This window comes from Sphaerodactylus townsendi, linkage group LG04 (assembly GCF_021028975.2).
Source record: "Sphaerodactylus townsendi isolate TG3544 linkage group LG04, MPM_Stown_v2.3, whole genome shotgun sequence".
In the NCBI taxonomy this organism is placed as follows: Eukaryota; Metazoa; Chordata; class Lepidosauria; order Squamata; family Sphaerodactylidae; genus Sphaerodactylus; species Sphaerodactylus townsendi.
Window position 1 is genome coordinate 156248768 of NC_059428.1, and position 27980 is coordinate 156276747.

Below are 27980 nucleotides of genomic sequence, written 5' to 3' on the forward strand. Positions count from 1 at the left end.
CCGCTGTCAGGCCTGGAGAGAAGCGCGATTGGCCTAGCTTTGCGGGGTGAGCGCGGTCACGTGAGAGGACGCAAGATGGCTGCTTTCCCGTGGTAAGAGCTGAGGGGAGTTGGAAACGGGATGACAGCCTTGAATTGGTGGGAGGAGAGCGATGCCTTGCCATGAGGGCCCCCTCCTCAAATGATTTCTCCTCAGCTCTTCTCTTCAGAGGCGGCCTTGCAGGCTCTGTCGGGCGCCAGAAAGGAGGAAAGGGCTGATGTCTGAGCTGGAAAACATACATAGGCATCCTGTGGCAGCTGAAAAGGCTGACAGGATTCTGTTTTTAGAAAAATGGCCTGGAACTTTTAGCTGAATGGGTAAAAATCGACTCCTACAGTTGACTTTTGAAAGGTCCCCTCTTGGAAAACCTCAGTGCAAGCAGAAGACTAGCTCTTCAGGGGGCAACTTCCCAGCCTGCTACGTTTCTGTTTGCAGGGTGTCCTCAAGGGAAGGAGGCAGTTTGAAAAAGGTGCCCCTTCCCACAGTCTGATCCTGAAGAGTGGCAGAGGGAACTGCATTACCTGGACCTTTGCCATCTCACAGTGTGCGTTGCTGGCACTGTGCCCACCTGGACATTTCACATTGCCATTTCATGTAGTGTTCCCAACCCCACTGCTCTGTTAAATGGAATTGCCTGCTGTGGCTTGTCCACTGTGTGGCCACATTATTGTTTGCTTTGTTCAGTTCTGTACTCCACCGTTACTGCATGGTTCCTTCGAGTCTATTTGCGTAAAGTGTTGTCAAGTCACAGCCCGCTTATGGCAACCCAGCAAGGTTTTCAAGGCAAGAGACTAACAGAGGTGGTTTGCCATGTCTTTCTTGGCACAGCGACTCTTGGCACTTCCTTGGTCCAAGTACTAAGCAGGGCCAATCTCTTTGGCCAGGCAGCCCACACTGTATGACACTATATGAACATCTCCGGACACTGGGACGGCAAATGGCTTTATAACAGCACTTAATAACTAGTATATAAATATATATGGAAGGTTTGCCTGTGGCAGGATGTTGTGAAAGTTGATGGGTTTAAAAAAGAATGGGTTTAAAAAGATGGGTTTAAAGGATGGGTTTTAAAAAGAATGACAGCGCCAACCTAAGCATAATCACACTCTTAAACCTGTTGACTTCAGTGGACTTAAACTCATCTATTTCTGTTAAGGATTGCACTATCAAAGACCAACAACACACTTATGTGGCATAAAGTTTCATAGATGTGGTCAGGTGCAATGAAGTGAAGATTCACTCAAGATTTGTTTTTAATAAAACGTTTCACATTCCCCTTCCCAAATAAAGAAAAGTACACTAGGATTTTTTAAAAAATTCAATGTAGCTATAAAATATCTTTATGAAGCTGGTGAACTCCATATTAAGAAAAACAGTTACGTTTTATATGATTACATTGCACCATTACTTTATTTGGCCCTGCTATATTTTACTACCACTGTGTAAACAGTTTTGCATACTAAGAATTCACTCATAGTATCTGAAGAAGTAGTCTCCATATCATTTTATGCAAAAATAAAAAAATTCCTGGTGCCTAACTATGATCTACAGACAAGGAACATGTTAGAAAAATGCAACTTTCCTTTTGTCTTTTCTTATCAAGACTTGCCCCATGAAGTTGCTAAGTTAACTATATTTGTTCACCCTACAAGCTTCAATAACACTTTTCTTCTTCAGGCATGCAAGATCAAGGAACTACACCACAGAATTTGAATCATGCAGGCTGGAAGCCGTGTCTGTAGAGTTTGGAGACTACCATCCACTCAAACCCATTACAGTAAGCTTCAGCCTTCCATGTCTTCGTCATTAACATTTTCTCTATGTTTTAAAGTTCTGTGTGATTTTCTGCTTCTCGACACACTTGTAACGGTAGTCAGTAGTGCTTGCTTGCAGGCTGCTGATGCTGTTGCTGGTGTAGAGGATGTGATGAGACAGGTGTAATAAGACAGGTGTGACTCACCTGCTTGCCTAGTATCCCCTTTCCCAAAAGTGGCCAGGGCAAATTTATTTGTTTACTTCGCTTTTGATATCCAGCAGAGATTCAAATCTGCTTACCTTGTTCTTCTGTTCTGCATGTTATCCTCACAGTCACCCTGTGTTGTAAGGTAGGCCACGTGTGTGACTGGCCCAAGGCTACCCTTCAGGCTTCTATGGCAAAGTGTGGATTTGAACGCCAGACCTCCCAGATCCTAGTCGGACACACTAACCACGACTAATTCTTTGTGTTAAGGCTATATAAGAACATAAGAAAGAGCCTTGCTGGATCAGACCAGAGTCCATCTAGTCCAGCAGTCTGCTACTCGCAGTGGCCCACCAGGTGCCTTTGGGAGCTCACAGGCAGGAGGTGAAAGCAATGGCCTTCTGCTGCTGCTGCTGCTCCTGAGCACCTGGTCTGCTAAGGCCTTTGCAATCTGAGATCAAGGAGGATCAAGATTGGTAGCCATAGATTGACTTCTCCTCCATCAATCTGTCCAAACCCCTTTTGAAGCTATCCAGGTTAGTGGCCATCACCACCTGCTGTGGCAGCATATTCCAAACACCAATCACGCATTGTGTGAAGAAATGTTTCCTTTTATTAGTCCTAATTCTTCCCCCCAGCATTTTCAGTGTATGCCCCCTAATTCTAGTATTGTGAGAAAGAGACTGCTTGTTAAGTTTGGCTTTAGAAAGGTAGACTAATGTTATTTCCATTGTATATAAGATCTAATGTGTATATAAGATCTTTTGTGTGATTTCTTCCATGTCACTTGTGTGGGTTGGTAACACCTGGAAGCGGAGGTCTACATTTGTGGAAACTTCAAATGTGAATTGTAATGCATTGTTTTTGTAGCAGTTGAACAACTTCTTTGAATGAATCAGACCGTAACAATTAAAGGACCCCTTACAGAATTCAGCATCCTCTGAATCTTAGCTTTCGTACATGCGTAGGCCTTTTTCTAAAAGGAAGTTTATAATTATTGAGATGCTAAGGAAACATTTGAAAAAGTTTCATCCACTCCCCTCAGTCCTTGCTCTCTGTCATATGATATCTGCAGGTTTGTATTTTGAAAAGTTATGTACAATTTACAGCGGTTGCATTTGTATGCCTCCTTTCCCCTCCTTGTTGAACCCAAGCCAGCATCTATGGATTCCCGGTAGACCTTTCATCTGAGACCGGACGCCGGCCTGCTTAGCTTAATCAGAGTTGCTGCAAAATGAGCCTTCCAACCATTTCAGTTTTCCAGCTGCAGAGAATAGAATTCTTTAGGATACAGGAAGGCCGGATTTTTAGCTTTCTACATACAGTTACTTGTGCTCATACAATTACTTGTGCCTAAGCTCACCCTGGCTTGTTTCCATGGCTTTGGGGTTCTTAACTTGGATTGCAGTGCAGCCTTAGTTGCATCCATTTTAAGCAGAAGAAAAGAGATTACTGGTTGTGGTGTGTGGTTGTGGTGGGTTTTCCGGGCTGTATGGCCATGTGTGGTAGATCTTGTTCCTAATGTTTCACCTGCAACTGCGGCTGGCCTCTGTGACACACCTCTGAAGATGCCAGCCGCAGTTGCAGGCGGAACGTTAGGAACAAGATCCACCAGACCACGACCCAGAAAACCCACCACAACCAGTTGAACCCGGCAGTGAAAGCCTTCGACAATACAGAAAAGAGATTAGTTTGCCCTGGGAGTCTTTCATGCCCTTCTCACTGTTATGGTTTCCCCCGAAGGTCACTGAATCCAAGACAAAGAAACTGGGCCGGAAAGGAAGCACTTCTTCTACCTCCTCCTCTTCTTCCAGTTCAATGATTGACCCTCTGAGCAGCGTTCTGGATGGCACCGATCCATTGTCATTGTTCGCAGCCACAGCGGATCCAGCATCAGTTGCATCTAACCTGGTAACTTTCAAGAGCTGTAGTCGCCATTATTATTATTATTATTACTGCTTATTGATTTATTGTTTATATTTATTGCTTCGTTGCTGATCATGTTATTGTTGCCTCTTAATATGATGTTATTGTTATCGGTGCTGCTGTTTAAAATGTTAGGTTTATTATTGGTTATAATGACATGTTTTTATAATGTTCTGCTTACCGCTGTTTATAATGTTAAACCTTGATGCTATGTTATGATGCAGTGTTTATTGATTCTGTTTGATATTGTGTTTTGAGGTTGTAGGATGATGTTATAATTATTGATGTTGTTATGCTGTTGGGCATTGCCCTGAGCCTTTCGCGGGAGGGCGGTATATAAATTAAACATACGACACAATAAGTGAGCGGCACATGAACAGAAGTTCAATACTGCTGCCTTTATGATTGACCCAACGGGGCAGAGCACTAAGCTGCAATACTGCAGTCAAAGTTCTGCTCATGACATGAGCTCAATCCCGGCGGGAGTCGTTTTTGATAGAAGAACTGAAACTACCCAGTTCCTTAGCAGAGAAAACGCAGCAGAGTTATATAAAAAGGAGTTATCCTTTAATAAAGTTCTGAGCATAAAAAGGCAGGCTACCAAAATATGTTTACAAAAAAGAGGAAGACAAAATAGTACTGTGCTAAGCAAGCAATAAGCTTACACAATAAGCAAACAAAGGAAGAAATACAGCAACACAGCACAGCTTGCAATCATGCAGCATAAGGTCAAGGAGCAAAAAGGGAGAGGAAAAAGGGAGGAGAGGTAAGGAGCATGGAAAAGCTACACCATAATATGCAGCACTGAAGGTCACCCTCAGTTAACCAATTAACTGCCCAGCTGCCCTACAGCAACCAAATGGGGCAACTATCTTACTCCTGCAATTATTTACATAGGAGATGCCGAATATTCTAACAATTTTCAAATAGCCGACTTAAGGGCGACTCAGCCTCCCATCCTTCCAAATTTGGTAAAACTTGTACCCAGCTTTCTGGGGGTAAAGTGCAGATGAGTGGGGAAAAGCCATGGCAAACCACCCTGTAAACATAGTCTGCCTAGTGTGCTGTGACATCTCTCCACGGGTCAGCAATAAACTGTTGCTTGCCCAGGGGACTACTTTTACCTTTTTACGATCTTCAGGGACTGGTTTAATATGAATCTGTCCATGTTCTTGTGTCTATCTGGATGAAATACCTTTCCAAAAGGTAAAAGAAAATATGGTTGCAGCATGTCATGTGAAATCATGATTTCATTATGATATCTCTCTGTTTGATATGGTTGTCCAAATGAGGGCCACTTAACAAACCATAGCAAGTAAAGGTAAGTCAGACCTGGAAGCTGGAGCCATGGTTTGAAGTGGTTTATCAACCCTGGTTAGTCTGAACACAGATGTTCGGTTTTGTTCCTTAATGCTCCCTTGACTCCAGTGCAGATTGGGCACTGGAGGGCAAGAATCTGCAGGGCGAGGCAGCAAAAGAATGAAAAAACCCACATTTGTTGGGGCAAATCAGGGTTTGAATAGTCATCTGTGATGACTAACAGTAGTTAAAATAAACCGTGGTTCTGCTTTGTGTTGGAACCGAACCTATATTGGAAGTCAAACGTTTAACTGGCAAGAGGGTTTTACACCTTCTTCTTTTCTTCCTCCTTAGGATGGTGCCAGGAAGAAACGGGAGAAGGATGAAAATCTGACTGTAGGGTCTGACTTTGAGCCTTGGTCAAGCAAAAGGGGCGAGATCCTCGCTAGATACACGACAACTGAGAAGCTGTCCATTGTGAGTGAACATCTACTTTAAATAAGTTGCAAGTGTGTAAGAAGCCTCTTGTGATGCTGAGCAGCAGTGGCATAGAAGGTTAAGAACTCGTGTATCTAATCTGGAGGAACCGGGTTTGATTCTCCGCTCTGCCGCCTGAGCTGTGGAGGCTTATCTGGGGAATTCAGATTAGCCTGTGCACTCCCACACATGCCAGCTGGGTGACCTTGGGCTAGTCACAGCTTCTTGGAGCTCTCTCAGCCCCACCCACCTCACAGGGTGTTTGTTGTGAGGGGGGAAGGGCAAGGAGATTGTAAGCCCCTTTGAGTCTCCAACAGGAGAGAAAGGGGGGATATAAATCCAAACTCCTCCTCTTGTTCTTCTTGTTCTTGTTCTTGTTCTTGTTCTTGTTCTTGTTCTTGTTCTTGTTCTTGTTCTTCTTGTTCTTGTTCTTCTTGTTCTTGTTCTTCTTCTTGTTCTTCTTGTTCTTGTTCTTGTTCTTCTTCTTCTTCTTCTTCTTCTTCTTCTTCTTCTTCTTCTTCTTCTTCTTGAGTCAGTTATTCTAGTATTAAAGTAATTTTTTTTCAGAGCCAGCATGGTGTAGTGGTTCAGAGCAGGTGGATTCTAATTTGGAGAACCGAGTTTGATTCCCCACTCCTCCACTTGAGTGGCGGAGGCTTATCTGGTAAACCAGATGTGTTTCCGCACTCCTCCATTCATGCTGGGTGACCTTGGGCTAGTCACAGTTCTCTCTGAACTCTCTCAGCCCCACCTGCCTCACAAGGTGCCTTGTTGTGAGGAGAGGAAGGGAAAGGAGCTTGTAAGCCACCTTGAGTTTCCTTACAGGAGAGAAAGGTGGGGTATCAATCCAAACTCCTCCTCCTTGTATGTACAGTTATTCCTTCCACAGCATCCCCTCAAACTGGAAATCTGCGTAAAAGTTTTTAGCCTTCCCTTCATACCAGAGAAGAAGTCTGAACGTTTTCTTTTCTTGTAACTTTTACAATGGTGTATATTTATGGTATTAAAAGATCAAACGTGTTGATATTATACAATTCTACACATGTATTTTATGCATTTCTGAGTTTCTACACTTTTCTGTGTTATCTGCTGGCTTTTGTGGGTTTATCTGCTGCTTCCACAAAACTCCCCCCAAATTCCAATTTAATTTCTTAGGCCGATCTGCGATGTGTTAAAAAAGCTATTTAAAGCTGTTAAAGCTATCCAGGTGGTGATGGCCACTAACCTGGATAGCTTTCAAAGGGGCTTGGACAGATTGATGGAGGAGAAGTCGATCTATGGCTTCCAATCTTGATCCTCCTTGATCTGAGATTGCAGATGCCTTAGCAGACCAGGTGCTCGGGAGCAGCAGCAGCAGCAGCAGAAGGCCATTGCTTTCACCTCCTGCCTGTGAGCTCCCCAAAAGCATCCGGTGAGCCACTGCGAGTAGCAGACTGCTGGACTAGATGGACTCTGGTCTGATCCAGCAGGCTCTTTCTTATGTTCTTATGTATTAAAACCGTGATGGGGAAAGTTGCAACGTGGAAGGGACAACTGTAACTAACATTTAATTTTCATAAATTTTCATAAATTTTCATAAAGCATAAATTCCAAAGGGATAGATAGGTTAGCATGATGAAGCCAAAATAACAAGAGTTCTGAAATCATCTTAAAGATGGAATGAAATGTTTGCGGGCGTTAGATTTTATGAGCCAGAGCCCACTTAGTGCATTTGACAAAGTGGGGACTCGCTTATAAACCTTTCGGCACAGTGAATTCATTGGCCTTTAAGGTGTCACATGACTTGTGTGGGGATTATTTTCAGCATAATCAACATCTGCAGTGTTGACCAGCGTAGCTTCCCTCTGAATCTGTTGTATGTCGTTGTTTTAGACATAACCCAAATATTAGTACACAGAAGGAGAGAAAAAAATAAAGATGTTCTTTACTGGACTGCAAACTCTAACGTGATATTGATTTCTATTTCTAATAAATCAAAACCAGGTAATAGTGTTGGTCCGTCAGAAGAAGAAAATCCCTTAAAGCCGAACAGGAATGCACATGATGTGTATGTAGACTTTGGGTTCTCACACTGCCCTTCCTGAAGCAGCGCGTTAAATGAAGGAAGAAAAAATAAATGCAAGAAGCCCTTCCTTCCCAAGGAAGAGTTTTCTGAGACCCAAAGGACTCACACAACACTTTGTGAATGCTCATTGACAAAAGGTTATTTTGTCACACTTGTGTGGATGTAAGCAAGTAGGTGGGAATTCTTTATAAGTTAAAAAAGATATGTTCTAAACGAGGGTTGTTTTCCTTGCAGAACTTGTTCATGGGATCTGAGAAAGGTAAGAAGCCGCTCTGTTCTCACCGTACTGTTTTGGGAACTTTACTGGGACTCCTGGGGCAAGCCAGTACCCCTTAGTCCCTTATTTTCTCCCATCCGTAGGTAGGAAAAACGAAACAGCTCAAATTTATAGTAGGTGGACATGAAGATGCAAGATAAAATAAATGATTTGCTTAAAATAGTGTTCCTAAGAAATATAGTCGGGTTTATTTGCTGCTATAACATGGCTAAGCGGTCTTGCGAATGTACACTTGGTTATTCATGGAGTCCAAAAATGTGATTCCCTCGTCCCAAGTGATCACTTTGGATCTGGCTCCATGTCTCATTTTTCATCCTTTCTTTCCACGGCTTAACTCTTTCCTTTGCAAATATGGGGGATGAAAAACCATTTGTTGCATTCGAGTATCCAGTTCACTCACATATATACCCAAATACTCTGGATGGTCACATTTGCTTCTGTAGATATTGCGTGGGCATACTGTATTTTTCTTGGGGGATTTTTAAAGAGATGCAGTCATGACTGGCCTTCATCCAAAATAACTTACGAGGTGGTACAGGCATGGTTTTAAAGCATGCAAATGTATAATTGCTTGCAGGAAAAGCAACGACTCCCGGATCAGCTGTTTCTGAGAAAGTGAGGACAAGGCTAGAAGAACTGGATGATCTTGAAGAGGTGAGCGAGGACGTTGGCTGGAACTTCCATGCGGGAGGGGATTGGGGAGAGATCGTTTCCATCGATGGTGGGAAAATGGGCAGATATGAACAAGATGCTGTTGAACAGAGATAGGTGTAATGTTGTCCAACGGGGTAATAAACATGTTATGCACATATACTGGATGGGAGATACTCTTCCAGGTAGTAGTGTGTGTGAATGTGATCTTGGGGTGCTGGTAGACTGCCAACTCAGTATGAGCAGCCAGTGTAATGCCGCAGCAAAGAAGGCAAACATGATCTTACGGTTATCAATACGTGCAGTGGCTTAGTCATTGTGTACATGCAATAGTCAGTTTTGGAGACTTCACTTTAGAAAGAGCATCGATATTTTGGAGCAGGTACAGAGGAGAGTGATGAGAATTATTAGGAGTCTGGAGGTAAGTCCCATGAAGAAAGGCTGAGGGAATTCCAGATGTTCAACCCGGAGAAGAGGAAGTTGAGGGGGGATATGATTACTCTTGTTAAGTATCTGACGGACTTTGATTCTGAGGAGGGAAGGAAGCTGTCTCAGTTGGTGATGGAGCATCGGCCTAAGAATAATGGGTTTAAGGTGTAGGTGGGAAGATATCAGCAGGATATCAGGAAAAGCTTTTTAAGGGCAATTCTATGGGTGGAATCAGTTGTCCAGTGATGAGGTGAGTTCTCCTCCCTTGGTGGTTTTTAAGTGGAGGCTGGATGACCATTTGTCAGGGATGCTTTAGGCCCGTGGTGGTGAACCTTTGGCACTCCAGATGTTATGGACTACAATTCCCATCAGCCCCTGCCAGCATGGCCAATTGGCCATGCTGGCAGGGGCTGGTGGGAAGTGTAGTCCATAACATCTGGAGTGCCAAAGGTTCACCACCACTGCTTTAGGCAGTTTTGCATTTCTCAGTGGGTTGGACTGGATGGTCCATAGGCCCCCTCCAACTTTTAATTGAATTGTGTGGTTCTATTTGTGTTCCACAAGCCCAAACACTTCAAGAATGCTAGCTGGACTCCTTCTGAGACAACTCAACTACATACAACTCTTGTTGAATTTCAACTATAGTCTGTTATGTAACGTACCTCTTGGCAACTTTGCAAATTCCAGCTGCAGTCCAAAAGGGAAGGAAGGGGGGGGGGATTTTCTTTCCTTTTGTTGCGGTACCTTAATAACTTTTTTGTTTATGCCCTGAATTCTTTGCAGGGCTCGCAAAAAGAGCTGCTGAACTTGACGCAGCAAGATTACACCAACCGGATCGAAGAGCTGAATCAGTCTTTGAAGGACGCCTGGGCCTCAGATCAAAAAGTAAAAGCTCTGAAGATAGTTATTCAGGTCAGTCTTAATTAGCTTTCTCCGTGGAGCCATTGGGAGAGTACGTGATGTGCAAAACTGAAGAAGTATAACAAGGTATTCTTTTTATCCCAAACTGGGGTCTATGCCAGTGGTGGCGAACCTATGGCACTCCAGATGTTCATAGACTACAACTCCCATCAGCCCATGCTGGCAGGGGCTGATGGGAATTGTAGTCCATGAACATCTGGAGTGCCATAGGTTTGCCACCACTGGTCTATGCACTCTTGGGTTCAGGCAAGAATCTGGCAGGCCCAGGCACAGTCCCTACCCCGCCATGGAAGATAGCTGGGTGATCAAGTGCCTGTCCCTCTCAGTCAGCTTAACCTCCCTCACAGGGTCGTTGTGGAGAGGATACCAACGGGAGGGAGAATTGTGCTGTAGCTTCCCCTTGGAGAGAGAAGCGGGACACAAATACCTAAATAAATAATTTCAGAGTCTTTTGAAAGACTTCTGAGAATCAGCATGGTGTAGTGGTTGAGAGCAGATGCACTCTAATCTGGAGAACTGGGTTTGATTCCCTGCTCTGCCACTTGAGCTGTGGAGGTTTTTCTGGTGAACCAGATTAGCTTGTGTGCTCCAACGCATGCCAGCAGGGTGACCTTGGCCTAGTCACAGTTCTTTGGAGCTCTCTCAGCCCCACCCACTGCACAGGGTGTTTTTTGTGGGGTGGGGGGGAAGGAGACTGTAAGCCCCTTTGAGTCTCCTTACAGGAGAGAAAGAGGGGATATAAATCCAAACTCCTCCTCTTCTTCTTCATTTGCTACGCAAAATTCTGCTGATAGTTGCATGTACTTTTATGTTGTGCTCACTGTGTAACTTAAAGGTAGCTCTGTGACAAACTGGAATAGTTTCATCTTTGATTGTAGCTGGGAATGTTTCAATTATTACAGCAAGTTTTCTCGGATCAAGAAGAAAGGTGGAATATAAAATAGCCATAAAACAGCTCCCGCCTTCTACTTTTTCCTCTAGTGTTCAAAACTTCTATCAGACACAAGCGTCATCCAGTTTTATCCGAGTAAATTCGTCTTGATAACTGATATTCTTGACACATTTGGTAAGTACCAAAAATGGGATCCTTTTAGAGGTTAAGGGTTGCTGAGGGGTAATTTTTGTGAGAAGAGATTGTCCTTGTTGGGTAGACCTACAGAACAGTTGTGAGATTCCCTTCTTTCCTCTAAATTTCCATCCAGCTGCAGAAAGAAATACAGCGACTATCTGTTAAAGACTAAAAAAATGTTGCATGCATCTTTTACTGGCTTGCTTGCATCTGGAAAGTGACTTTTTAAATAAATTTGTGTAGAAATTTGACAACCCCCCTATTGGTCTCTGATTCTTATAAGTCTTTTTTAATATTTCTGAATGATCCACTTTGTGGGATTTGCTCAGATGTATCAAGGAGCATATGAATACAATGAGCAAAAGTTAAGTAACCTTCGATGACGAATGAGCTCTTGCAGTCAGAATCAGAGACTTGTTTTGATATTCATCTTTAGGTTTTCCAAAAGGGCTGTGGTTGCACAGATACAGTACCCAGTATGGGACATAGATGTAAGATCCCTGGGTTTTAAATCGAAGCTGCAGTGCTGTACACCTCTTCGCAGACGCAAGAAGAATTATTCCATGTGTTAAGAACACCAGAGCCTAACAATTAACACTGCTGGATCACGGCAGTGGCCAACCATAGAATGACATCCACTGTAGATTGTCTTTGGCCCCTGGAATTCCAAAGTGTCCATGCACAAATATTCTATTTCTCTATCATTGTGCCATGAATCTGTTTAAACCTTTTAGAAAGACACCTAAACCAACGGCAGCATTGTGGGGGTAGTTCCAACTACAACTCACGCATCAGGAAAAAGTTATTTTGTCTGTCCTGACTGCTAAATTTCAGTGCAAGATCCTGAGCTCTCTGTTTTACTTTGGCCCCTTCCGCACATGCAAAATAATGCACTTTCAATCCACTTTCATAATTCCTTGCAAGTGGATTTTGCTATTCTGCACAATAAAATTCAGCTGCAAAGTGCATTGAAAGTGGATTGGAAGCGCGTTATTCTGTATGTGCGAAAGGGGTCTTTCTTCCTCTCACCCATCATTTTGAAAATCCACACCTAGCATTCTGTGTCATACTAATGGATTGTTATTATCCCATTCTTAATTTACGGGTAACTTGTTTGTGATCGATTTGGGAATCTGGCAAAGATATGCAAGAGAAGCCTGTTTCCACTAGGTGGCAGTATAACCCAACAGGAAGTTTTTTGAGCAGGAGAGGGAGCAAAGTATTGTACCTTATTTTATTTAGCTTTCTAACCTGTCCTGTCCCAGAGGCTTGTAAGCAAGTGAGAAAACAAAGAAAATTACACAGTGAAATAAATCATGAAAACCAATATGATTTTCCTTCCCTTTTCCTGAGCTCAAGGTCTAGGTTCAACAGACCGATCTTAATAATCCTTTCAGGAAAATGCTTCTGCTTATTCTCTTCTAGAACCAAACGACTGGCCTTTGGTTGGGATTCAACCAAATGCATGCTGCTTGTATCTTTGAGAATCTATCAAGTTTCAGAGTTAGGTCACAGATCCTCTGAAGCACATGTCTACCAACATATCAAAAGGTGCTACTTTGCTGCCTTCAATTCTCATGCATTAAAACTTGATGTCCTTCTTGTAGGAAAGCTGGTGTATGAAAGAATCTTTTCCATGTGTACAGATAATCGGAACTCCTTGCCAGGTAATGTTGGTTCTCTTCCCCATCTGCCACTGCAGTTCCACATAGAATGACACTTTTTCAGTGGATTGACTTGCAGATTTGGGCCACAGTCCCCAATATGCTTACTGGGAAACCATACCTGTCAAACTCTGTGGAACAGACATGTTTAGGAGCCTTTAATCTGGAGGTTGTTAGAGATTACACAGCACTACTGTTGTAATGTTCTGAGCCAGCATGGTGTAGTGGTTAAGAGCAGGTAGATTCTAATCTGGAGATGGGGTTTCATTCCCCACTCCTCCACCTGAGTGGCAGAGGCTTATCTGGTGTACCAGGTGTGTTTCCACACTCCTACATTCCTGCTGGGTGACTATGGGCTAGTCATAGTTTTTCGGAACTCTCTCAACCCCACCTACATCACAAGGTGTCTGTTGTGGGGAGGGGAAGGGAAAGGAACTTGTCAGCCACCTTGTGGAGCAGCAGTGGCGTAGTGGCTAAGAGCAGGTGCACTCTGATCTGGAGGAACCAGGTTTGATTCCCCGCTCTGCCGCTTGAGCTGTGGAGGCTTATCTGGGGAATTCAGATTAGCCTGTGTACTCCCACACACGCCAGCTAGGTGATTTTGGGCTAGTCACAGCTTTTCGAAGCTCTCTCAGTCCCACCCACCTCACAGGGTGTTTGTTGTGAGGGGGGAAGGGCAAGGAGATTGTAAGCCCCCTTGAGTCTCCTACAGGAGAGAAAGGGGGGATATAAATCCAAACTCTTCTCTTCTCTTATAGGAGAGAAAGGTGGGATATAAATCCAAACTCTCCGTCTTCTAACTGGTGCAAGAGTTTGTTTCTCAGGGCGGTGGGAGAAGAAGAATATTAATTGTTAAGCTTTTGTACGGGACTCTATTCATAGGGTCAAGATTGCTTGCTTTGGTTCTAAAATTGCCCAAGCTTTGCCTCTCTCTGTTTTGCTGTCTTTTTCGGATGGGGTCTGTACTAGATTTGCATGTGTCTGTGCAGGGGTGGGACTGCAAGGAAGTGTGTGCCCAAAAACCTTTCCCTCATCTGCCAGTAGAAATTCTGCCCTGCTGGTTTGGAATGACACTCTTGGAGTCAAACCTATTCTGTGCCAGGGGCCGAGTGTGTGTATGTATTGAGGCTTGTGGGAGACTCATCTAGGCCACTGTTTACTTTTGTCAGGGATGATTGCGCACCCAAAAGACGACCAATTATCACATTTATACAATTCAATATTTCTATTATGTGAACTAAGACCTTATCTTGACTAATATTTTCTACAATTTCATATACAATATACAACACACACACACATATATATTCAAACACATAGGGAATAATATAACATTATTTGTGTCTTACACAAGAGGAATCAATCTTTGTCCGAATTGTGGTTGACCTGTCAGATCCACTATTGCATTGTCCCGTGGATCAGTTGTAATTCCTCGCAACAAATCACTTTTGATGCTGGCATTAGTCTTCCGTTGAGTAGTCCTTTCGTACTTAACCCGTCATACAGCGTGGTATACGCGATATTTTGAAAGAAATCAATCAATACTATAGAACGCAACACGCGTTTATCTGCGCTTTCGTTCGTCTTCAATCAGTGTCTGATTTCATTTGTAATCGCTCATAGGGTTATTTGTATGTCCTACTGAGACTTCCCCATAAGAATCATTCATTTAAGAACATAAGAAAGAGCCTGCTGGATCAGACCAGAGTCCATCTAGTCCAGCTCTCTGCTACTCGCAGTGGCCCACCAGGTGCCTTGGGGAGCTCACAGGCAGGAGGTGAAAGCAATGGCCTTAAGAACATAAGAAAGAGCCTGCTGGATCAGACCAGAGTCCATCTAGTCCAGCACTCTGCTACTCGCAGTGGCCCACCAGGTGCCTTTGGGAGCTCACAGGCAGGATGTGAAAGCAAGGGCCTTCTGGGCACACTGTTTACGTTTGCCAACCCTCTTCTCATTTGGGCTCCTCACTTTTATGTTTCGTGGGGCGGGGGAGAATAGGGGGCCCTTCGCCTGAAGCCTGCACGGCATGAACAAGCAGCAATAACTAAAACAAATCTCCATACCCCTGACGGCAATAATGCCGGAACGAGAGATTCCGGCGCCCTTACAAAACAAGCACCGTTTCCAATTCAGAGCCGTGCCTTGAGCAGCTGCGTGGAACGAGAACATGCTCCTTGGTATTTGTGCTCATTCTTTCCATTCCGATAAAGTACAAACTTCTGATTTAGCACCAGAGTTCCCCCTCCTCCCCTCACTGCCTGCAGGAAACTGAGCTGCGTCCCAAGCCCGTGCTCACTGGAACATACCTAAGAGTGGCAGGGAGGCTGGGATTACCTCAGCGGTTCATGCGTTTTGCCTCTCTGTTAATGAAACCAGCAATTTTTGTCAAAGAACCTACTGGCAGCGGCCGGCCTTGCTCTTAAACGGAACGTTTAAAAAAAAGGCAGTGTATTAAAATACCTCTTGTGCTTAATTTTTTTAAGCCATTTGAGTAGACTGCTTGGGCTACATTCTCGATCTAAGTATGCTTCTCACACTTACTGTCCTTAACTGACTTGGCAGTTCGAGCATACTTGAACCGAAGGACTCCAGGGTCCCCATAGTGCTTCATTATGTAAAAGACCTCCAGCGGTGGGGGGGTGAGGAACTGCAGAATAGGAGAGAGTCGCTCTCTCTCTCTCTCTCTCCGCCCTTCCTCCGATTTCTGCACAGACTCAGCATTTGAGGAGAGAACAGCACAGCAGCGGAATAACAAGCAGCGATCTCCGTGTCCGTTCAGGGGAATTGAAACTTCCTTTGCTTCTGCTTATCAGATGCTTCTGTGGCTGAGAGGCGCTGGGAATGCATGTAGAATTATTTTTCTCCCTGCCTGTATTGGTCTGTTCAACATCACCCAGTAAAAACACAAGAACAAAAACGAAGGAGATCTATCTCAGCTCATTTTCAACCCCAAATGGGTCTGTTTTGATGCTACGGGAGCAAATAAGACCTTTCCAAAGACCGTTTCTCGGTTCAAACTATTGAAAACTGGGTCACCAGAATGTGACGATTGGCTGCCCAAATTGCCACAATCGTGTCTCTGGCTGTCACATTTACAATCTGACTCGTTGTCAGAAGTTCCTAGGAATGGGTTGCCATCAAAGTGACTCGGATATTTTGAATCACCCAAGTTCCTTGGATGGAGAAGCTTCTTTTCAGAAGAAACGTCTGAAGCATCACTCCTTGAGGGAAACCTTGAAACGACCGCATAAATACGTGTGGCTTTGGAGAGAGGACATGAGCCTGGGATTCTGCACTGAGGAATTGATCTTCCAATTTGGCTCATTTATATTCTGCCTCGGAAGAGCAGTCTGGGATTTTCTCTGGGTTTAATACAAAAGTCCCGTGGCACCCCAAAGACAAACAACATTTATCTCAAGATGGACTTTTCTGACTCGCAGCTCACCACTTGAGATATGCGAAGCTTTCACATATTAAAATAGTTAAATGTTTTAGGTCTTTAAGGTGCTGTTAGAATTTTATTTTATTTTGCATGAATCAGGAGCAGCAGTGGAGTAGTGGTTAAGAGCAGGTGCATTCTAATCTAGACGAACCGGGTTTGATTCCCCGCTCTGCCTCTTGAGCTGTGGAGGCTTATCTGGGGAATTCAGATTAGCTTGTGCACTCCAACACACGCCAGCTGAGTGACCTTGGGCTAGTCATAGTTCTTTGGAGCTCTCTCAGCCCCACCCACCTCACAGGGTGTTCGTTGTGAGGGGGGAAGGGCAAGGATAAGCCCCTTTGAGCCTCCTACAGGAGAGAAAGGAGGGATATAAATCCAAACTCTTCTTCTACTACTACCTAGCTATCTCTTTGCAGCCTTCTAGATTGCAGTGGGCCAGCGTTGTGTGGTGGTGAAGAGCGGCAGGGCTCTAATCTGCAGAAGCAGGTTTGATTCCCCACTCCTCCACATGAAGCCTTCTGGGTCATCTTGGACTAGTCATAGTTCTCTCTGAACTCTCTCAGCCCCACATATCTCACAAGGTGTCTGTTGTACGGCGAGGAAGGGAAAAGGAGTTTGTAGGCCCCTTTGAGACTCCTTAAAGTTTAAGAAAAGCAGAGTATAAAAACCAACCTTCTTTTCCTTCGTCTTCTCCTAGATCAGGGGTAGGGAACCTGCGGCTCTCCAGATGTTCAGGAACTACAATTCCCATCAGCCCCTACCAGCATGGCCAATTGGCCATGCTGGTAGAAACTGATGAATTGGAGTTCCTGAATTTATCTGAAGCATGAAACCCCTAATCTAGAGATTTAAATAAATAGTTTTGGGTGATATGGAATCTATTCATCATGGAGGGCTGTGTCAGAAATAAATTCATTGTGAGGGGTGAGAGCCTCGTCCCAGATACACATCTGTGCAACATGCATAGTGTTGCCAGAGCCAGTGTGGCGTAGTGGTTAACAGCAGGTGGATTCTAATCTGGAGAACCAGGTTTGATTCCCCACTCCTCCACTTGAGTAGCAGAGGCTTATCGGGTGAACCAGATGTGTTTCCACACTCCTCCATTCCTGCTGGGTGACCTTGGGCTAGTCACAGTTTTCTCTGAACTCTCTCAGCCCCACCTGCCTCACAAGGTGTCTGTTGTGGGGAGAGGAAGGGAAAGGAGCTTGTCAGCCCCTTTGAGTCTCCTTACAGGAGAGAAAGGTGGGGTATAAATCAAAACTCTTCTTCTCTTCTTCTAAATACCTAGGGCATTTTGAAAGCATGGGGTGGTGCTTTCTTTTCTTTCTGGTAATCACTTTTTTGTCCAGAAATTGGAGCTCTGGGAGTACAAACCAAAGGCTCCTTTCTTTTGAAAGTTGGAAAGACTGAATCAAGGCGACGAAGCTCTGCTCCCTAAGACCAGTCAGGCGAAATTCAAGCAGACAGCACATCCCAACGATTAGGGTATTATGCAACTGTTCCTTCTGCCGTGTCATATTGGTTTTTGTCATGTGCTCCTGGGCACCAGAGCAGGCTTTGGAACAGCTGGTCTTTGTGGACTTTGGATGCTGAGGACATTCTGAGCTGGAGGCCGCTTTCTACTAAGCTCTCGCTGGGAAGGAACAGAACGAAGGAACACATGAATCAGGCATGCGGACATCCATTGCCGTGCTTGGCCCTGTACCACTTGCAGATGTTGGCAAATGAGGTCTTGAACTTTCCTCTCCGAGTTTTCTCAGTCTTGGCTGGCATTGGTGGAAAGTGGTACACAATCACTGCTGTGTTGGAAATAAGCTAGCTGGGCGCAGGCCTGTTGCAAGATGCTTTGTAACAAGGAGGCCTGGAGATCCATATCGGACGGACAGGTTTAATGCAGAATGGTACATTTGAAGCTATTTAATTGTACTCAACATTGATTTTATAAAACAGTAAGAAGAAGAAGAAGAGTTGGATTTACATCCCCCCTTTCTCTCCTGTAGGAGACTCAAAGGGGCTCACAAACTCCTTTCCCTGCCCCCCTCACAACAAACACCCTGTGAGGTGGATGGGGCTGAGAGAGCTCAGAAGAACTGTGACTAGCCCAAGGTCACCCAGCTGGCGTGTGTGGGAGTGCACAGGCTAATCTGAATTCCCCAGATAAGCCTCCACAGCTCAGGCAGCAGAGCAGGGAATCAAACTCGGTTCCTCCAGATTAGCATATGCCTGCTCTTAACCACTACGCCACTGCTACTCCAGTCAAGGTCCAGCATTCGCCAGTGAATCCTAGAGCCTTGGCATCAGTTGGGAACAATTACTCTTTTCAGAGTTTTCCTTCCCTGTGGAAAGGTTTAGCAAAAAGAACTTTGATTCCCCTGATGAAGCTTTAAGATGAAACACATGACAATACAGCTTCCACCAATCACCTTGCGTCTTCTTTCCTGTTTTAGTTGCTAACTAGTTGCTTGGTGCAGCCCTGTTTTTCTTCTCTTGTGGAAGGCAAGCGTGGCGGTTGAGAGTATTGGGCCTGGTTCAAATCCCTATTCTGTTGTGAATCTTGTGGGGTTGCTCTGTCTTCGATGACCCCATTTGTTGTCATTGGTGTCATGGGAGAAGAAGAAAAACAGGAGCCATTCTAAGCTCTTTGGAGGCATGGCGGGATAAAAATGCGCTAGATAGATCCCTGGGATCATCTTGGATATGTGAAATTGAAAATATTTGCCAGAGAGCTGCTTTCTCTGTGCTTCTCCTAGCTTAGCGGTTAACCTAGCTGTTGTCCGGTGATAGATACATTACACAGTTCTTAATCACTGCAAACTGTTTTCAGCTGCAATGGAATCTTCTCGGATCCTTTATTGAAAATAAATTTCCTCTACTGTTTGGAATGAAGTGGGGAGGCCATCTCTGGATTAGTCAGATTTAGAGGGGGGGAAAACACATAGAAGGCTTTATAATTCAAGGATGAACCAAAAAAAATCAAGTTTGAACACCGAATAGAAGTTGAGCCTCAGGTTATTGTGGTGCATTTTGGCCCGAAGATGTCCGGATGACTCCCACAAGGATCGTAAATGTGCTTTTAATATGCAGGAGCACCTTTTTTGGGAGGGTCATTACTGTGAGAATTGAACACAACTCACTTTTCGTGCAGGACCGAAATAAGGCACAGTTTTCTCACTTGAATCTTTCTTTTTCCCCAGATAATTTTACTCCAGAATGTGTTAATGATACCGCCAAAGAAACCTGCTTAAACTGGTTCTTCAAGATTGCTTCCATCAGAGAGCTTATTCCGAGATTGTATCCTTCCTTGGATTGGGTTTTTAATGAAACTTTTAAGATGATGGAAACGTTATCTGACGTATGCTTGGGTTTCTGGAAAAGAATGTTGTGATGTCTTACTGTTTTTCATGCGGAAAATCTAAGCGACAGGGGGAATCACAAAGGCCTATTGTGTGTCAGGATAAGATTGAAAATGCCGACAGATCTCTCCATTCAGCACTGAAATGGAAACTAGATTTATGGCTATTTTTTTTCAATCGCTTTTTTCAAATATGGTTTTTTAGGTTGTGTACAATAGACACATTAGAGGTGAATATCAGCAGTATCAATGGGCTGGATTAAACCCATGAACACTCCATTAATAGTGGAGTAGATCCAAACAGTTTTTCCGTTCCAGTTTCCCTCCTTACTGCAGCCCAGCGTGGTGTAGTGGTTAAGAGCAGGTGGATTCTAATCTGGAGAACCGGGTTTGATTCCCCTACCTGAGGGGGAGAGGCTTATCTGGTGAACCAGACGTGTTTCCACACTCCTATATTGCTGCTGGGTGACCTTGGGCTAGTCACAGTTCTCTGGGAACTCCACTGTTTTTTTCCTGGACATTCATGGAGTATGTTGCTGAGCTTTTAACTGTTTTCAGCTGCAAGAAATCTTCTCATATTGAATTATACCACTTTCGAAGTGTGGATACCTTTAATTTTGCATCCCATCCAGCTGCTTTCAGAAATTTTGCAGCTAATAACAACAATGAATTCTGGCTGTATCTGGCCTCAGTCTTACCCTGATTTTTTTATTGCGCTAACCCTAATGGCTTTTTAATGTTCTGCTTCAGCATGCATTAAGGGAGGATTCCATGATAGCATTACTTTTTAAAAGAAAATATCTAGCTTTTCAGGTTACCCAAAGCAGCTCATGAGAATTTGAAAGGGGAAAAAACGCACTAATTCAAATGACATTAAAATTCAGTACAAATGCTGTGAGGGTAAGAAATTCTGAAGGCCCAGCGTGATATTGTAGACAGGATTGTAGATGGCTGTCAGAGGGATGTCTTCTCAAAAATGACACTCACTGGATCAACTTAGAAAAAGAATGAGTCCGGTGGCACCTTTAAGTCCAACAAAGGCTAAAGGTTATATCAAGAATAAATCTTTTCTGATCTTAAAGGTGCCACTAGACTCAAAAACAGTTTTTCTGCTGCTTCAGTCCAACATGGCTATTCACCTAAATCTATCTTCGTGGATTAACTTGAGTCAGTCACTATCTGTTACTCTAACCTACCTTGCAGGATGGTTGTGAGGATGAAATAAAGGAGAACCGTATACATATCTTGATCTCCTTGCAAGATTTACTTCCTCATTCTGACGCTGTTTATGTGTTTTTATTGAAATTGGTTTTTTTATTTTAAATGCATTTTAAATTGTTTGAATGTTTTTCACATTCGCCAACTTGGGAGGTTAAATTTACGGTATAAAAGTGTTTTAAATAAAGAAGGATGGAATGAATTTGCAATAGATGGGGATTGTTAGTTGAGCTGGATACAGGAATAACAGAACAGTACTATGCTACTTCATGTCCTGCCATCGTGGACCCATCCATAGTAGTTGGAAGCCAGACCGAGAAGATCTCCCTCTTCTAGCCGGATCCAGTACGTTTTGGGGCTTTGAGTCTGTTTTGAGAGCCATGACTCTCTATAACCTGGATCATGGGTCTCCATCCTATGCTCCCCAGGTGTTTGTGGACTACAATTCCCATCAACACCAGCTAGCACAGCCAATTGGCAGAGCTGATGGGAATTGTATTCTGGAAACATCTGGAGGGCCATAGCTTGGAGACCCCTGACCTGGATAAATATGCTTAGTAATCGAGGGACATTTTGCTTCCTTTTCTGGCAAAGGATTTCCCCCCTTGACTCTTGTAACAGCTACGTGGAGGCAGCAATACTAAAGTGCAACAGATTCCTTTACAAAACGTGAGTGCTGAGTCAACTTCCAGCTGTAGGAATGTGGTGCGGGCAAAAATTTAGACGTGGGCTCTGTGCAGGGATTTCTCTAGTTTTGGATTCCTCGCAGTGATTAGATGTCATGCCAAGGGCTATGAATTGTGTGCTGAGAATGTAGAGGAAATGATGGTCAGGGCCCAAAAAAGTCTTTTGGGGAGCACTCTCTTTGAAAAACACGGGGCTAACGTCTCCTTGGTTTCCTAAATCTCTGCATTTGTTCTCTGGATTTTTGCCGAAATTGTGGGCCGAACCGCACTGGTGACAATACCGAAGTCTCCCAAGAGCTCTTTGTTTTTCTGTGGACAAAACGAGACTGCTCATGATGGCCAGATAAATAAGTTGGGTGAGAATATTGGTAATTTAAAGAGGCAAACAAGGAGCAGCAGTGGCGTAGGAGATTAAGAGCTCGTGTATCTAATCTGGAGGAACCGGGTTTGATTCCCTGCTCTGCCGCCTGAGCTGTGGAGGTTTATCCGGGGGATTCAGATTAGCCTGTACACTCCCACACACGCCAGCTGGGTGACCTTGGGCTAGTCACAGCTTCTTGGCGCTCTCTGAGCCCCACCCACCTCACAGGGTGTTTGTTGTGAGGGGGGAAGGGCAAGGAGATTGTAAGCCGCTTTGAGTCTCCTGCAGGAGAGAAAGGGGGGATATAAATCCAAACTCTTCTTTTTCTTCTTCTTAAGATACATCAGTCACAGGTGTCAAACTCGCGGCCCTCCATATGCTATGGACTACAGTTCCCATCATCCCCTGCCAGCATCATGCTTCCATAACATCTGGAGGGCCTCGAGTTTGACACCTGTGCATCAGATGATTGCTGGCTAATAGAATATTTATGTTTGGCTGATTCTTGCAATCGCGGTGTTTCTCCTTGGCCATGCTTCAGTGACTGATACAGCAACCATCTGAGCATCCTCAGTGCATAGTTTTATTTTTGAAGTATCCTGGAGAAAGCGGGCTTTGGATCGTGCCAGTATGGGAGAAAGTTTTCTGCATTAAAAGTAAAACTTCCTCCCAGCCCTGTTTCCCCAACTGAAACCACACACTCTGGGTTGCTCTTCAACTGCACAGCCAGAGATCTGATCAGTCTTTGCCGGTCTCTTTTCGGGTCAGTAGCAGCATTTTGGGGAGGGGGGGGGGAAGAGGGAGAAGGCATTCTCCCCCAACATCTGTGCTGGTGTGTGTAAAGTGCCATGATGTCCCAGCTGAGCTGTATAGGGTTTTCAAGGCTTTTATGTGTGGTTTGCCATTGCCTGCCTCACTTTTTGGTGGTCTCCTGTCCAAGTACCAACCAGGACCAACCCTGCTTAGCTTCAGAAGTCTGATGAGATTCTGGTTATCCTGAGTTTAGTGCAGCCCAGAGGTGTTAAAGAAGAACAGAAAAGTCCCCAAATCTGCCGTCTCAAATTATCTTCTTTTTTTCTCTAAAGGGGGATTTCAGAAAGTCTCCCGCGACTGGCCTCCATGATCCGAGGAATCGGAGATCCTCTGGTTGCGGTCTACGCTAGAGCATACCTCTGCAGGGTAGGATTTGGAACTATTCGGAATTTGGAACTATTCAGAATTTGCCAAGCCATGCATTCGACGGAAACGTGTCTCACAGCCAAGGAGATCCAGAATGTATCTTTCTTTTAAATGCAGGTTGGCATGGAGGTGGCCCCCCACCTTAAAGAAAACCTGAACAAGAACTTCTTTGATTTCCTCCTCACCTTTAAGCAAGTAAGTAGCTCACGTGGAGGTGAGCGAGGCTTCCTGTCCTTGCCTCTGAACTGGGCTTGGATAGGCTGAGCTTATTGGCTGATGTGCTAATAAATAGCCAGGTAACATTGGCTATCCCAAACATTGGTCCAAAAGCTTGGAACCATGCGATTCTTGTGATGTTGGTATCAGGAACCCTGTAGAATTCTTTTATTTTCATTAATGGTTCATTGCCTGAAACAGATGTCCAAAATTCAGAATTGTGGGATTTAACTCGGAATGTATCCTGTTATTCCCCCCTGGGAGCTAGGAGACTTTGGATAATGGTTTATCCTTGTTTTTCACAGATTCATGGTGACACAGTTCAGAATCAGCTGGTGGTGCAGTGCGTCGAAATCCCAATGTACTTAACTCTTTATTCTCCTGCAATCGATTGGATTCTACAGTGCATCTCTTATCGGGCTGCAGAGGTAAAGAATGCTTTTGTTATGGACCAGATGTAATGTCCAAGGTTTAAAAGATAGGAAACTGGGCACCCCCTCGGGGCCTCTGAGTCTTCCCAGTTGCAGGAACCCTCTGTCCAAATTTTCTTTCTGGTCACCATCTGAACAGAAGAAGAAGAAGAGTTTTGGATTTATACCCCCCCTTTCTCTCCTGTAGGGAGGTTCAAAGGGGTTTACAATCTCCTTTCCCTTCCCCCTGCCCCTCAACAAATACCCTGAGAGGTGGGTGGGGCTGAGAGAGCTCAGAAGAACTGTGACTAGCCCAAGGTCACCCATCTGGCGTGTGTTGGAGTGCACAAGCAGATCTGGTTCCCCAGATAAGCCTCCATAGCTCAACTGGCCGAGCGGGGAATCAAACCCCGTTCTCCAGATAAGAGTGCACCTGCTGTTAACCACTACGCAACGCTGGCTCCATTTAAGATTGTGCAGATCCATCTTTTTTAGGTGGGTCTTCATTGCCATTTAAGTTTCATTGGGCTCTGCATCTGAACAGGTAGTGAACATTTGGTACTGATGATTCAGTTGCTTTTTTAGTAGACGTTTTGAAGCACATGTTTTCCCGTTCGAGTTCGTACTGTCTGCTGCCTGACGTTGGGGTCCAAGGTTGGATAATATGCTTTTAACAAGTTGATTTACGTGTAGATTTTGTTTTTGTTTTGGGGGTCAAGTTGCATCTGACTTACAGCAACCCTGTAGGGTTTTCAAGGCAAGAGACATTTGGAGAGGGTGGTTTGCCATTGGCCGCCTCCGTGTCGTGACTCTCATTCCTTGGAGGTCTCCGTCCAAATACTAGCCAGTGTCAGGGCTGAGGGTGTGTGACTGGAATCCCCAATAATTGAATCTCCAAGAATGGGCTTAGGATCAGGATACAAATACTCTCCACGTAATTTCAGCAGTCTGAAGGACATATTAAGTGAATTGAAATGCAGATCCTCAGCAATCAGAAACGATAATGCATCACTGAACGTTTTCATAGCCCGTCCTGTTTTTTGGTGTGAAACAAGGGGACTTATTATCCTACTTTGGAATCTCACAATTCTGTTCCCCGTGCTGCTTTCTCACCTTGGTCATGCAAGTTACACTTCCTTTTTATTTTTAAACACAATCAGCATAACATTGCAAGCTCCCTTTCCAAGCTAGAAGCAAACATTTAATTTCTAGCAAGGCATTAACACATACTGTATCATAAAGTGTTTCTGTGTGTGGGGAGGGGGAAGGGTAGCCAATAAAATGTATCCCTGTGTAAATCTGAAATCTTTTCCTGTCCTGGCTCTTGTCTCTGCGTTTGTTTTTTAAGCTGTTGTGTTAACCCTTCGCAAGCTTCGCCAGAAATGTGTTCATTCTCCTTTTGCAGTGAAACATTGCTTTGGTTTTGTTCATTTGCTGATTGGCTTGCTTGATGTATAATCTATCTTTCTTGTTGGGACTTCAGGTAGGTTACGCAGTTCAAAAACAATGCAATGAAAAAAGTGGTCCTTTCCACACAAATCCCCTAAAGCAGTGGTGGCGAACCTTTGGCACTCCAGATGTTATGGACTACAATTCCCATCAGCCCCTTCCAGCATGGCCCTAAAGGGATTTCTGTGTCTCACTGGACACAGTGTGTGACAGACTTCCCTCTGTGATACACCTCTGAAAATGCCAGCCACAGATGCAGGTGAAATGTTAGGAACAAGAGCCACCAGACCACGGCCTCACACCCCAGAAAACCCACCACAACCGGTTTCTGAAACGTTTTCAATCCCCCCTTTGACCATGATATCTTATTGACTGCTAGCTAGGAGTGCTCGACTAGTGTAATGTGAATTTCCCAAGCCCAGCGGCAGCTACTACGAGCTGGACCTTTCAAAGACCTTTCACTTTCTCAGAACAAAATTCCCAAATCAACTTTTTATTCTGCCCTTCCCCTTAGGAGCGCAGGGGTATTACACATGGCTCTCCTCTCTGCCAGTTTTACCTCTGCAAAAGTGTCTCACTGGACACAGTGTGTAACAGACTTCCCTCTGTAATACACCTTTGAAAATGCCAGCCACAGATGCAGGTGAAATGTTAGGAACGAGATCCACCGGACCACGGCCTCACAGCCCGGAAAACCCACCACAACCGGTTTCTGAAACGTTTTCAATCCCCCCTTCGACCGTGATATCTTATTGACTGCTAGCTAGGAGTGCTCGACTAATTAATTTCCCAGCGGCAGCTACTGACTGGACCTTTCAAAGACCTTTCACTTTACTCAGAACGAAATTCCCAAATCAACTTTTTATTCTGCCCTTCCTCTTAGGAGCGCAGGGGTATTACACATGGCTCTCCTCTCTGCCAGTTTTACCTCTGCAAAAGTGTCTCACTGGACACAGTGTGTAACAGACTTCCCCCTGTGATACACCTTTGAAAATGCCAGCCACAGATGCAGGTGAAGTGTTAGGAACAAGATCCACCAGACCACGGCCTCACAGCCCGGAAAACCCACCACAACCGGTTTCTGAAACGTTTTCAATCCCCCCTTTGACCATGATGTCTTATTGACTGCTAGCTAGGAGTGCTCGACTAATTAATTTCCCAGCGGCAGCTACTGACTGGACCTTTCAAAGACCTTTCACTTTCTCAGAACAAAATTCCCAAATCAACTTTTTATTCTGCCCTTCCTCTTAGGAGCGCAGGGGTATTATACATGGCTCTCCTCTCTGCCAGTTTTACCTCTGCAAAAGTGCCATATTGGGTTGGCAGTGACCGGCCAACATCTCTGAGTAGGCTTCTGGTTAAAGGATATGTGTGTGTCTAAATCTGAGTCTCTTCAGTCCTAGACTTACACACACGCTCAAAACTGAATCCCAAGGAAACCTGCGACCCAGCAGTGACATAGCCTGCTCATATTCCTCTATCATTATCTTCTGCCAGCAGGTGAAGATTTTTTTGTTTTGTTTGGCATTCCCCCACCCAACCTCACTAGTCCTCCTCCATGAACAGTAAATTTTTCTGTAATTCATATTGCACAGAAGTGCAGGCTTAGAATCATAGAAGAGACCCCAAGGGCTTTCAAGTCCAACCCCCTGCCATGCAGGAACGCACAATCAAAGCACTCCTGACAGATGGCCATCCAGCCTCTCTTTAAAAACCTCTAAAGAAAGAGACTCTACCACACTCCCAGGTAGTGCATTCCACTGTCGAACAGCCCTGACTGTCAGGAAGTTTTTCCTGATGTTTAGGTGGAATCTCTTTTCCTTCACCTTGAACCCATGACTCCTGGTCCTCATCTCTGGAGCCGCAGAAAGCAAGCTTGCTCCCTCACCAACATGACATCCCTTCCAATATCTAAACAGGGCTATCATGTCACCACCTTCACCAAACTAAACATCCCAGCTCCCTAAGTCTCCCCTCCTAGGGCCATGGTGGCGAACCTTTGGCACTCCAGATGTTATGGACTACAATTCCCATCAGCCTCTGCCAGCATGGCCAATTGGCCATGCTGGCAGGGGCTGATGGGAATTGTAGTCCATAACATCTGGAGTGCCAAAGGTTTGCCACCACTGTCCTAGGGCATGGATTCTTTGACCATTTCAGTTGCCCTCCTCTGGACCTGTTCCAGCAGGGGCTGATGGGAATTGTAGTCCATAACATCTGGAGTGCCAAAGGTTCGCCACCACTGTCCTAGGGCATGGATTCTTTGACCATTTCAGTTGCTCTCCTCTGGACCCGTCCAGCAGGGGCTGATGGGAATTGTAGTCCATAACATCTGGAGTGCCAAAGGTTCACCACCACTGTCCTAGGGCTGTGCCAAAGGTGCCAAAGGTTCGCCACCACTGGCGCCAAAGGTGGTTCGCCACCACTGTGCCAAAGGTTCGCCACCACTGTCTAAAAGGGCATGGATTCTTTGACCATTTCAGTTGCCCTCCTCTGGACCCGTTCCAGCGTGTCAGTATCCTTCTGGCTTCCTCAAAACAATTTCATTCTGTAAAGATGTTGGCGCTCAGGCAAACAAAAATGTGGTGGGGCAGAAGTTGCCATTGGTCAAGTTCAGCATCCTTCTCCTTTGGCAGAGAACTGGTCCTGCGTGTGAACTAAACAGGTCTGGTGTGCTGCTGTTCGGCACCTGTGCTGAAGATGGCCGACCTCTGTGCTAAAGAGCGGTTGCTTTCTTTCTTTTTGTAGATTGGATGTCTGTTTTTTTTTTGATGCTCCTGATGTTTTCATTTGTAGGTTCTGCTGACGGAGATGATGGAAAGATGCAAGAAGCTGGGCAACAAGTATGTACTGAGTTTGCAGAGCTCCTGCCTTTGAGGTCTGCACTGGC

General features: G+C 44.7%; 1 protein-coding gene across 1 annotated transcript in view; it reads left to right on the plus strand.

Moving 5' to 3' along the window:
- The first annotated feature begins 43 nt into the window (after positions 1-43).
- VPS35L (VPS35 endosomal protein sorting factor like) overlaps positions 44-27980 on the plus strand; it is a 108221-nt gene continuing 80284 nt past the window's right edge. The window contains exons 1-15 of the mRNA XM_048494190.1: positions 44-92; positions 1717-1816; positions 3743-3910; positions 5579-5701; positions 8001-8025; positions 8621-8697; positions 9907-10035; positions 11026-11110; positions 12721-12780; positions 19414-19510; positions 21411-21458; positions 22922-23015; positions 23133-23210; positions 23537-23659; positions 27887-27933. Of these exons, the coding sequence (XP_048350147.1) occupies positions 76-92; positions 1717-1816; positions 3743-3910; positions 5579-5701; positions 8001-8025; positions 8621-8697; positions 9907-10035; positions 11026-11110; positions 12721-12780; positions 19414-19510; positions 21411-21458; positions 22922-23015; positions 23133-23210; positions 23537-23659; positions 27887-27933 (1271 nt within the window). The 5' untranslated portion in view covers positions 44-75. The remainder of the gene's footprint in view (positions 93-1716; positions 1817-3742; positions 3911-5578; positions 5702-8000; positions 8026-8620; positions 8698-9906; positions 10036-11025; positions 11111-12720; positions 12781-19413; positions 19511-21410; positions 21459-22921; positions 23016-23132; positions 23211-23536; positions 23660-27886; positions 27934-27980) is intronic.